The 12,862-nt window shown below is 48.3% G+C and overlaps 1 protein-coding gene across 5 annotated transcripts in view; it reads right to left on the bottom strand.

Moving 5' to 3' along the window:
* Positions 1-11,178, bottom strand: part of GALNT16 (polypeptide N-acetylgalactosaminyltransferase 16) — a 90,073-nt gene extending 78,895 nt beyond the window's left edge. For all 5 annotated transcript variants that reach the window (XR_007631420.1, XM_050335166.1, XM_050335162.1 and 2 more), the window contains exon 1: positions 10,886-11,178. Coding sequence is in view for 4 of the 5 variants with exons in the window: in XM_050335166.1 (XP_050191123.1) it covers positions 10,886-11,089 (204 nt within the window). In the remaining variant the exon portion in view is untranslated. The remainder of the gene's footprint in view (positions 1-10,885) is intronic.
* Positions 11,179-12,862: the final 1,684 nt, after the last annotated feature.

The following is a 12,862-nucleotide window of genomic DNA, read 5'->3' as shown; positions in this document are numbered from 1 at the left end:
ATTGTGGATACTTGAAATTTACTTAGTCTTAATGAATCTGTCACAAGACTTAGTTCAGCAGTTTCCTGGATATTTCATAAATACCATATGCGTCATTATTTCCTAATTTCTCAGATTCACTGCTATATAAACTAAAGGAGTTCAAATGGTCACCTTGCATTTCTGCTTTCTAACACTTCCATGTATTCTTCCATGGTGAACAGCCTCAGCCACCTACACCCCTCTCCCTGCCCCACCCAAAAAGTCAAGCTATTTCATTTAGAGTTTAGATTTTGGATTCTGCTGAAGCTGAGCTGAAGGAACTGTGCAGCCAAGTACTGGGTTTTCTGAACATGCAACCCACTGGCAGCAGCAAGTTCTTTCACGCAGTCATCATCTGGGGAACTAGAGAACATCTTACAAGGGTCCTATGGTGCAGGAGACACAGAAGAATAAGAAGAGGATCCCTTCATAAATCCATTTGCATTTAAACTCTCCCCCCCTGCAGCTGCTGATCCTGCCCAACTGACTGCCAGGAGTCCCTGCTCCTGCTTACCAGGCAATCTGTGGACACAGACTAATGCCAGTGTGTCAGGCAGCTGCCACAGCTCAGGAGGTCACAGAGCATCCTGTGCAGACTCTGCAATAATACAGGCACAATAGAGTAGGGAGAGTTTTCTCACCCCGTCTTCAGCACTTGCAGTGGTGCTAATACCTATTTATCCATTCCTGGCCATTCTTTATGATGTCTTTTAGGACATATTGGGCAAAAGCAGAAGAAAAATACAGAGCATTTCAATCCCCTTTAAGCTCAATGCAACAATTATAATCCTCTAAGTAAAAGGAAAGAGGGAAAAATGAGATGGACTGTGACAGGTTGGGAGGACTAAATCCCTGTTAACTAGGGCACCAAGATTTAAAGGGCTCAGCTTCGCACACATCAAATGTCTCTAACAAGGTCCTCACAGTACACTGTCCCTGACAGTTCCTCAGTGCAAGTGAGAGTTGATAAGACCCACTGCCCTGAGGAAGCTGTCAGTGGGCAAGAGGACTCTATTGCAATGGCACTGCCATGCCATGACTAATGCATCCAAAACCATGGGGTTGGCAGAAGCACTCAGGTTGCCCTTTTGACTCCCAGATACAAGCGGTGGTAAAGGTCAGAGCGGTACCAACCACGGAGGGCAGCGCTGCACAATTAACAGCTGAATGGCAGCAGAAAGAAGAATGTAGCAATAACCTGTATTTCACATTAGCCCTGTCACACACAATGATTTGAATCACCCCATCATGTTTCCTTCAACTCCAGTACATCTTTCCTGAAGGTGAGACTTAAGGCCCAAGAAAATTAATGAGTAAATAATTTACAATTCATAATTTTTAATAATGCTGTAAGGAAATTGATGCAGGCAGATCAGCAGACTTTTCCTATTACCTGATGTGACTCAATCTGTATCCTGTGCTGTACGGACAGCGTTTATTTTCACTGTAAATCACCTCTTTGAGGTTCGCCTAACATGAGATTTGTATCTGTTCAAGGACCTGACTTAAAACCCTTCCACACTCAGCCAAAGGTAGCTTTTGATAGGTGCTTGGGCTGCCTCTTCAAGGCCAGAACTCACTTGACTGCATCTTGCCTGAACTGACAGATTCATAGCTAGTCCTCAAGAACACTGATTTTCCAGCCCTTCCCAAAGTATCTTTGGGACTGCCAGCACAGACTGCAAATGCCTGGAAATGCCCCACAGGGTCACTCAGCTAGCAGGCATGGCACAGCAATCTGGCATTTCAAGGCATGGCACAACCAGACTTAGACTACCCAAACGCAGAGAGGATGCAAATAAGATGCCAAGTTCACTCAGATTTGCTCCAACAGATTTTTTGAAAGGGTTATCTCATTGCAGAGCATCCATCCTGCTGGTGCCAACCCAAGCTCAGTATAAACACCACATTGCACTCTGAGTGGTGAGGGAAATATGACTGTGCTCACCCCAGCCTGCAGCTGGTACTGCCAGGGGAGCCAGCTCTGCACGTGTAGCACCAGCAGGGATGTGGCAACTCAGCATCACTATGCCAGGGATAGGGTTGTGACCTACCCATTTATCAATGCTCTTGTGAACCCACCCTGAGATCACTGTGAGAGACTGTGCCCTATCTTTAGGCATAAAACAGGTAGTTCAGACTAACTGAGACATTTCAGAAGGTTGGGAGACACATACAGCCTACTCTATCAGCAGCCTGATGGCTGGTAATTCCTACTACTATCTGAAAAATCTCACAGAAAGGAATAAGGAAAAAAAACCACCAAAAATCTCAAGCATATTATAGCACCTGGGAGACACATCACACACACCAGGAGTCTACAGTGAGCACTTGCAACATTCACATTTGCTAACTTCAATGCATTACTATTAATTTCTACAATTTCATAAGACTTTGGGAAACTATCTAAGGAACACAGAATTTTTTCAACTTCATTGTGTGGATGGGATGGCTCCCATTTGCACTGTCACTCTATCCATATTCCTGCATTCAGAGACTAACTGGCCAGTTACCCAAGGAGCTACATTGCTTTTTGCAGCTCTTACACATTTCCTCATTTATTAGGCTTTTTACTGCATACTTGGTACCAAAAGGCACAAAGTTACAGCATGGCATTACTGGGCAGGACACTCTCTGGCACCAGATACTTTGTTCAGGGCACTCAGCATGCAAGCAGATGGAAAGCAATTTTACAATTTTGTCCTGCAGAAAGATTTTTTTCAGAGAACCTCAGAAGACACCTTCATTTATTAGAAGCACTTTTCCAGCCAAGCCCTAACTGTTTCAGGGCTGTTATCCAAAACAAAAAGGCAAGAAAAATATTCCTTTTTTTTCTCCTCACAGCCACACAAAATGGACGATGTAGGTTTCAGCACCGGTGCCCTCTCTTTCTGCTACAGTAAAACAAAAAAATTGGAAAGTGGGAGAATGAAAACAAGGGGTTAAAGCAAATCATTTTCTGCAGCTTTAACCAAATTTCATCAGTGACCATTCTGTAACAGTCAGAAGTTAGAGCACTATCCCAGCCTTGAAGCCTGAAGTGCAAAGTCAACTCCACGGCTCCATCATGGCAGGATGACCAACCAAGCATTATCTGACCAGCCAAAACAGCTTCCCAGCCCAGGGGCAGCCCCACGTGGCAGCTTCATTCACATCCTGGGGATGCACAGAGCTTAGACACCAACAGTGCTGCAAAACCTGCACTGGCACTGCAGAGGGAGTTGAGGTAGGTCTCTGCAGAGATGCCGCCCCTGAAGTAGCTAAAACAAAGTAGCTCCAAAGAGAGCACACAGCTGTCTATCAAAACCCCAGTCTCTACCAACACTGAAAAACTGCCCATATGCTCAAAGCACATCACAACATAGGTAATTTCTCTGCAAAGATGGGGCCCAAGAGACCACTATATATTTTTTTTTTACTTTGTTTTTGATTTTGTTTAAATATACTCCTATATATCTCACTGTCTCCACATGCACCAGCACAACTGGGACCTGGAAATCTGAAGTAGACATTCGCCCTCCAGTCCTTTATCACTTTTATAAGTTGCAAGAATATATGATTATAAAAACACAGTGAAAGACAGCAGCAGGTAAGATACAGACTTTCCTAATAAACCCTGTTGTTCAGTGCATGGAGCAGCTCTTGCTGTGCCTTTAACACCTTCCTCTTGCAGCAGATTGGCCCTGACCCGCTGTGTTTCTGCTCATACCGTTGCTGATTCAAAGATACACAAAGGGAGAACTCAACCAAATATTTTGCTAAGGTTATCTCTCTCATCTCCAGCCCTTTACAAAACTTGCAAGCTAAGCCTCCCAAAAGCCCTGTGAAGCAGATAAAATTTCCATTTTAGACTTTGGGGAAACTGAGGCACGTAAAGAGCCTGTAAGGAAGATGAGTTTGCAACTCAGTCAATAAGCCAGTTCAGCTCCCAGTCCGTGGGTCTCACTTTAGTTTTATCTTTCCCTTAATGCGGCAGTATGGGGTGTGTTGCCAATCATGGCCTCTGCGCTAAGCCTGTACAGACAGAACAGCAGGGACAGCTGACAGGACAACCCCGAAGAGCCCACGACCCTACTGCAGAAGATGGCAGGTAGGGCTGGAGGAGCACAAGGGAGTAGCAAACACAACCAAAATAGGAAACAGAGAGTGAGGTCCTGGGACTGTCACTGAGGTGACACGGAATAGGAACAACCAGTTGGCATCCTGTGGGGAGCCAAGGAAGAGCAAGAAATCCCACCTTGCCAGGCTCTGCCCTGAGGCTTCCCCTGCAGAAGGGAGACAAGGCACAGCACAACTGAACTCCACTGAGCCGCACGCTTCATATCCAGCACACTCACCTCTGTTCGTTTCATTGCTTTTGTGTAACTCTGCATGTTTTTCTAACAGGATTAATTGTCATTTTTAGTGGTCCAAATGGGCAGCCCCAATTCAGTGCCACTGAAACAAAACCACATTTTCTCCCCTTGATTTTCAAGAGACTCTCAACCTGTTTGCCTCAGGATGAAGTGTCTGGACCAAGTTTTAAACATCAAACAGCAACCTGAGATGTCTCCCAAAGCACTCTGTTTCCAGCAGTACTGCTAAATTTTTAGCTTTTAAATCTTAAGGCAGTTTTGTATATGCAAAGACAAATCTAACTGGGGAAGCAGCTGCATACTAAAGAATGCTTCAGTGAGCTAAAACTTGCTAAAACTGCTTCACTCACTGATTTAATGGAAAGGCTATAGTAAAATACATCATCTTCAGGAGCACTACACTTGCACCCCCCTCACATCTACACCCTGTCCCAGGCTGCCCAGATCACCATGTTCCCCAATCCCCAGCTACCTCACTGCAGCTATAGCATCACTTTGATTAACAACTAAGGCCAGTGCTGCAAACTGGATTTTATTAATATTACTATTGTGAACCGCTTCTTTTACTTTTATTTTATTTTTTAATGCACTACATGGGCCACTGGGACAAATTAATACAAAATAATTTTCTGCCGCTTAGGCAAACAGCAATCATTCCCACATTTTTAAAACATAAACACTGTAAATAAAATATTAAACTGTCAAGCTGTCATTGAATCTTCCTCCTGCAGTAATACCCTCAGAGAAACAGTTACCAAGTCATCCGTCCCCAGGGAGCCTGCACAGGCCTCTTACATGCCATAAGAGAGATTCCACAGAGATCCAAAAAAATCAGTGTTGCAGGGGTCTTGCCACAGCAGGAATGGCTGCCACAAAATCCCAAGCGTTAAGGGCTGTGTCCCCCACCCTAATATAAACTGGGAAGACCAGAAGCCATACAGTTGTAGGGAAGAGCCAGGCAGGTGCTGCATTTTGGCAGAGGAATGGGCCAGGATGAACATCACAGACAAACCCAGCAATTGGCAGGGGCACCTTCACCTACAAAAGCATTGGCACTGCAACCTGCAGCTTCTTTCCCACCTTATTTGCAACACTCCTGATATTTGCAGAGACACAGAGAGCAGGACTGTTTTGCAGGCTGGTAGGATGAAGAGTTCACAAGTGTGTAAACTGACATGCAGCCACCCAGCATAAGAGCAGAAAGAAACCTACACAGCCACATTCCTGATCTTGGTTCCAAAAGGCAGGAGATTCAAGAGGGAGACACATGGTGTGAGTAAAATGGTAAGGAGCCTGCTGAAATGGACTGTGGCATCTCATTAAATATTAGGCCTTCTCCACAGCACAGCAGGAAGTGAAATCAAACCTGACAATATACCAATGCAAGGAACTAGTGTTCTTCCCCCTCTTGTTGGGTTTGTTGAAGGCTTTTTAGTTATTTAGGGTCTACCTCAACTCCCAGACTTACATGCCTTAGGCTAAAAGATCTGCCTCCAGGCAGGCACACATGCAGGAGCCTTAATGGGATACAAGTCCTTGAAAATGGTATCACTTAGCAAACCATGAATGTTGCAGGATATCCCAGTTGTGAGAAAAACAACATCCTCTGAAAGCTGTGCACAGAGGGAACATGATGAAGTGATGAGAATAAAATCATTCATGAACACATGGTGAACATCAACCAGCACCTGCTCCATAGGATTCAGATACCCATGGCCAAAGGTAACACAAAACCAGTGCTGCAGAGCACACTGTTTGGCCAAGTTAGGTGTACCAGGGTCTGAAGAGCATATATCAAGGTGCTCTTACATGGTAGCAAATACAAGTGTGCTTAAATGTGCTAGTTTGACAACTCAGACAAGCAAGTAAACCCCAGTCACTGATGATTTTCTAGCTAAATAATATGGGAGAATTAAACAATCTTTCTTTACCAACTTGTTTGATGCCTTCAGATACCTCCCATTCTCAGCAAAGCATCCCAGAGGAGTCTCCTGCTCGCTGTCTCACCACAGGCAGGTGACGCTCAGTTCAGTGATGTTTTGCAGAGCATTTAGAAAGCCTTTGCTACAAGGAAATAGGACGCCTTGATCTCATCTCCCCAGTGCTCATTTTACATGGCTGAGCAATGAGGCAGGGAACAGCCAGCAGGGCTGAGCCCACACAACCTGAGCCAGCATTACAATATAGGGTCTCTCCACTGCCAAACAGGCTCTAGTGGGGTCACAGAGGAAACACAAAGGTCACAAAAGTTGGCAGGACAAAGACAAGAGACAACATAACTGCTCCAAAGAGCAACTGACAAAGATAAGAGGCATCATACCTGCTCCAAAGAGCAATTGGGCACCAGCCTAACAAAATTCAGAGCATTTAAATAATAGCACTCTTCATCTTTCAGGTGAGTTGCTGCTTTCATGACACCCCAGGGAAGTGAGCAAGATGAGAAGACCATGGGCAGCCTCACATCCAGCTTTTGACTGGGAAATGGAAGCAAATACTCCCACCCTCAGCTTACAGTCAAGCCAATAGAAAAATTCCTCTTTCAAAGCAACTACCAACCACCCCTCTCACCAACAAGCTTTGCCCACGTGGCAGCAATGGCCTTGCTCTCTTCAACAAGACACAAGTATATTGGGTGAATTTCCCATGCCACAGTCTTTAGAGGTGGAAGAATAGATGGTCTCTGCCCATCAGTGCCATACTAAAACAGACAAGCAGTATGTGGTGAACAATTAACCACCTGTACCTAGTGTGGGAATGATGCCAAAACCCTTCCAAAGACAAACTGCACAGCTTCTGGTTCTTGGAAATTTCCTGGAGGCAGGGGACAACCTTTTGCCTGGGAGGGACAGAAAAGAGCTCAGGGAAGAAGTCCATCCTTCAGAAACACTCAACACACAAAACAACTGGCAGAGCTGTGCTCCAAAATAAAAATGCATTCCTAGGACTATGGCACTCACTTGTGTTTCCACCCTCTGTGGCAAGTGGAAGGGGAAACACGCAGGGGTTCAGTGTAACCAAGTCAGCCCTGACATTTACCAATTTCTGAATTTTTATTTCAGGCATCTCTAGGGCCTGTTTGTTTCGATGCTATTAGAGAGAGACCACATGTCAAGATTTCTTCCTATAAAGCAGAGCTCTGTAGGATCATTTACAATGCACGAGCTGCTTCTGAGACACTGATTTCTGATAGCCCCATGCCTCAGCTTAAATATTCAAAGATTTCCCTTGTTGACTCTGGGAATCAGACATCCAGATTCTAAGTTTAAAGTTGTGCTAATAAACATGAGGTCAGCAAGTAAAAAATCATTTTCAAGCTGATACTTGCAATCAACTACAGTGTTTACCTGAGGTGATTTTTATTCTTCACATTGAGAGAGAGTAAAGAAGAAAACTACAAGCCCAAAAAGCACTTCAGTTTTTAAACCCATGCAATAGACCTTCATTTGCCAAGAATTTGAAATGTCATAGCATAGATGCAAGAGCAGAACTCTTGGACACACTCATCCAAAAGAAAGATTTTTTCCTTTTTCCCAGACAAAAGAGCAGCCCGTTTTAAAAAAATGAAAAAATATTTTCCATAGACCCATAAGTCATGAGTCACTCTGATGCAGACAAGCCCAAACCTGAACTCCAAAACCATCCCTTACAAGGAGCAAAAGAAACCAAAAGCTGGTTAAAAATGGGCAGCTTGTCTCAGTGGCTCTGCAGAAGGACAAGGAACACAAGAAGCAGGCAGAGCACAGGCATGCCTCCCCTTACACAAGATTGCCATTACACATTAAGTCAAGTAACCCAACTTTGATGGGAATTAACTCAGGGTTGAGGGCTCTACACTGCCAAAGGGCAGTTGCTTCTCTAGATTCATTATTTCTCCAGCAGAGCAACTGAAATGGTACATTTTCTATGTTGGCTGGGACAGGGCAGTGGGCAGCCCTGCACATGTCGTGCAGTCAGACGAAGCCAGGTCATGCTGAGGGCCACCTGCACAGCTACAGCCCTGGCGTAACCAGCCCTGCCGGCTCACACAGCTAACTCAGCCACAGGACCACCTGCTCAGACCCAGCTAGATGCCACCCCCTGGTGGGGGTTATCCCCAGATCCCTGCCAACCTTTCCACCCTATGCCCACCCACAGCCACTTCCCTGATTCTGGCCCCAGCAGCACAGGCAAACATCGTGGCCCAGTTGGTTCGTTATGTGCCTCGCAGTGAAGCACATCAAGCTCTCCATAGCCATGGTACTGCATAGTTACGGGAGCACACATAATGTATTTTACCAGACTGCCTCTCACAGCAACCCACCCAACCCTTGGGAAACCACTCTGCATGCATGAGGGGAAGCCCAAATACCACAAACTCCTCCTGTTCCCCTTCTCTATGTAAACAGATTGTGGCAGGTCAGAATGTCATATTTCCACCATGCTCCACTGTCAGGTGCATCAGGAGAGGGTCCTCCCTCATCTCAGCTGCTGCCTGCCAGGGGGTCAGGACATACCAGAGGGGGCTGGCACATCCTGGGATTCCAGTTACAGAGAGGCAAAGGACAAATATTTTTCCTTGCTAAGGGATTTCAGGCGTGGAGCAGAGCTGGGATGCTTTACATGGTTTTGAGAACAGGACCAGATCCGGAGTGGCTGTTGCACAGTGCTACATCTTGTAAGGAGAGGCTTTGTGGTTAGCCATGAGCACATACCGCCTCCCCCCAAACAGCAGCAATATAACAATGCGCAGCGCTGCCACAGCATCCTCCTCCCGAGGATTTTAAGGTGCTTGGCAGATGATATGGACTCGGGCAACCTCACAAGCCCTCTGAGAGGGAGTAAAGTAAATGCTATAAAAACCCAGAAGGAATAAGCGGTGGAATGGAAAACTAAAACTGCCAGAGCAGCTTGTTCAAGCATACACACAAGAAATCAGAGGCTCAGGGGCAGCTTCCTCTGCCACTAAGGTGGAATCAAAAAGGCAGGAGTGCTCTAAATCCTCTGCTTATCCAACTCAGCCCTGGCCAGCCTGAGAGCAGTTCCCTGCGTGCCCAAAGAGCTACAGCAATAACAGCACTCGCACAAAGCTCCTCACCTCACTGTACTAATTTCCACAGTCCTGCTCCATAGAAGAGGATGCACAGAGTTCCATAGAGATGCACAGCAGAGCAGCTTGAACTGCTGGAAGCCCACGGCCCTAGAGAGCAGCAAATACATCCTTACTCTGCCCATGAGCCTCAGTTTTGACTTTTGAGTTTCGGCAGATGCAAGCAATGGCCAAGGGTCTCAGCTGAAGGGTTTCCACTCTGCTGCCTGAAGGCTGGGAGTGTTCTGACAGCATTTTCCAAACATTCATAAGGCTTCCCAAATACTCATACACACATCTTCCACCCCCACTTTACAGCTGGCAAAAAGAGAAACACAGGCCAAAAGCCCCAGTGGTGCCCAGCCTCTGCCTCAACTCTGACCAGGCTGCTGCTTTTGTTCACTTCGATGTGTGCATAACCAGCTGACAAATGGATTTGCAGCCAAAGAGTGACACACAGTGCAGTTCCCAAACTGCTTCAGCTAGATCACTCCCGGGAATGGTATTGCTGGGCCACTTTTTGCTCCAGGGGCTGGCTTATTTTTTATGAAGCAATTGCCTAGAGTTGGGAGAGCTTTATTGATGCTGTTATACAGGCTGAAGGGAGGACAAATCACATCCATAGACAGACCAGAAAGGTTCTCATCATCCTTAAGTCAGGAGCTCGCTTTTATCACCTTACTGAGCCACAGATATCCAAGGAAGGCAGAGTATGTGGCTCTCAACAAAACTGAAGTAGCACATGAGGGCACTGCTACGGCCCCTAAGGATAGGAAGGAGGCCTGAAGGCTCCCGTCCAACTCCCACTCTGCCTAAACTCTGAGCCCGACTCACAGGTTACTGTCTCTGGCTTTAAAGAGACAAAACTCATGAGTGGTGTCCAGGTCCTCCAAGCGGAGGGGCCGAGGAAGAGGCTGGTACCGGTTACACAATCCTCCACTGTAATGCCACTCACATACCCCGGCCCGATGCTCAGAGCCCAGCTGGCCGGAGGATGAGCTTGTGAGAGGTCATGGCTCTTTGGTGGTCTTGACGGGAAAGCACTGTGATCACATGCATGCCTGTGTGTATACATATGTGTATGTATGCGCCTCCTGAACACGAACGAAAAACCTTCCAGCTGTTTTTCACCCGCCCTTTTTCCCGGCCAAGGGCAGTCGCTCTCAGTCGGAGGAGCAGAGCCCGGGCTGAGTGATAGCGGCGGAGACAACTCGCAAACACTTTACCCACGACATTACTCTATTCCCCCGAGCGTGCCCACCCTGCTCCCCGATTGTAGCGGCTGCCATGGTGACAAGCACGAATGCTAAAATAAACAGAAAACAACCCGAAGGCAAAGCTCAGCCCTCCGCCAGCTCATCCCGCGCCCGCCGCGGCGGCTCCCTCCCCGAGCATCCCTCCCCGCCGCGGCAGGACGGGATGCCGGCGGCCGCCGCTCACTCACGATGAGGGGGATGGTCCTCTCCTCCCGGCGGAGCTCCAGTCTGCCGGCCGCCCTCTGCCCGCTCCGGGCGCCGCCGCTACCGCCGCCGGCGGACCTGCCGGCAGCCGCCGAGCGGGGTTTGTTGTCCTGCCATAAGTAGTAGAAAGTGCCCAGGATCCAGGCGACGGTCAGGATGGCGATAGCATTGGCCCTGATCCTCCTCATGCCGAGCGCCCCGGGGAAGCCTGGGAGCGCTGCCTCGACGGGCAGGGGCGGCTGTGGGAAGAAGGAGAGAAGAAGGAGGCGGTGGCGCGGTTCCCCCCCGCCCCGCACCGCTCCGGCCCCGGCCCCGTACCGCCCAGCCGCCGCCGCCGGGTCCTAACGCCTCGCCCGCTCCGCCGCAGGGGGCGGAGGGCTCCGCGCCTCCTCCTGCTCCTCCTCCTCCCGGCCTGGCCGGCTGGGGGAGCCGGGGCAGGCTGCCGGCGGGATGTAGCTGAGGGTGCGCTCAGCGCTGCAGCCCAAGCGGGGAGGGGGCGGTAGGGCCCACATGGCGGGGCGCAGGTGACACGGGCTCAGCCCCAGGGGACAGCTGCTGGGACGGGGGTAGCACAGCAGTGTGCCCTGCTGCACCGCCAGCCCGGGTCCCTGTCCTCGCTGGCCCCACCACCACGCGGTAGTCGTGTCCGTAGGACAAGTGGCCAGCCAATACACTGTGGCACCCCACGGCACACGGGATCTAGGCACCCACTCCATGGAGATGAGCACATCTCACACTGAAGCTGGGGTGGTTCACAGGAGCAAGCATCTTGGGCTGACGATGGAGCTGCCCAAGCACCCACTCCCATCGCTGCTACACAGCCGTGCCGCGGTCACACACACTGGCACACGAGCTGGGCGCCTGGGTCAGCACCACAGCCTTGAGGCCTTTCAAGCCCTGCAAGAGGGCAGGCATGGCAGTGGAGTGTCAACGATGATACAATTCCCCATTACAGGGCACTGCCAAAGCTACAGCAGTAAAAAGCTCGCTGAATCCAGCCCCGAGGGCAGCTTAACCAACAGACCATCCAGCTTGAGAAAACAAGCGACATTTAGGCACAGTGCAGCTGCTGTGCATCTACAGCTTAAAGGTTTGTAAGAGCAGGAGGAGGTAGCAATAAAACTTACCAGTGAAGAGAAATGCTTAGAAAATGTGGGTGCTTCCAAGGCACCTGATGAGGGGATTAGGGGATTTGCATTATAGTAGAGAAAATGTCAGCAAGGCTTCTAAATAACTTTTTGCCCTACCTTCCTCCTGACCAAATTCCTCTAAATGTATTTACAATTTGCTCTACTAAATTGCCCTTTCAGGTTTACCTGCACACTGCTTGTTTCCTGAAGTACAGCACAGTATAAAATTCATCCATCAGACTTGTACTGTGCTAGCACTCAGGGAAGAATGCTATTTCTAGAACCACCACTTCCAGGACTGCTCTACACCAACCTCCCTGCAAAGCACACTGCATTCCTGATACAGAAAGATGTTAGAAAGCATCTCACATCCTCCTAGGTACCTTTCCCAATGACCTGTCAACCACCATAGTTCCCAGGCCAGCTGATTATAGTCAGTGGCTAGGGAAAGTTTGAGACTTTAAAGCAAAAACAAAGTTCTCCAAGGGATCAACAAAAACATAATTAGTCCAAGCTACCCAGTCCAAATCTATCCCAGTGGAATCTATCTAACCTGTGGAAGCTGGACTCCCACTATTTTCATATTATCTCTTTCCCAGTCCTACCAAAAAAAGTGCATCTGCTCTCCTACATACATTTGGATCCAGCAACTGCCTGGGTTGCAGAGGTACATGGAGAGAGGCAGAGGAGCTGTACCAAGGATTCAGAAAAGGGAAAGATGGAAAGTAAGATGTGTTCATGTCCACATGACAGCAGAGCCACCCCTACAGGCTGTCTCCTCTTTCACCACTGTGTAGATCATACTAGACTTTGCTTGATTTCTTCTTAGTC

This window comes from Myiozetetes cayanensis, unplaced genomic scaffold (assembly GCF_022539395.1).
Source record: "Myiozetetes cayanensis isolate MyiCay16 unplaced genomic scaffold, myiCay2020 scf6-25, whole genome shotgun sequence".
Classification (NCBI taxonomy): Eukaryota; Metazoa; Chordata; class Aves; order Passeriformes; family Tyrannidae; genus Myiozetetes; species Myiozetetes cayanensis.
This window is presented reverse-complemented; position numbering and strand designations above follow the sequence as displayed.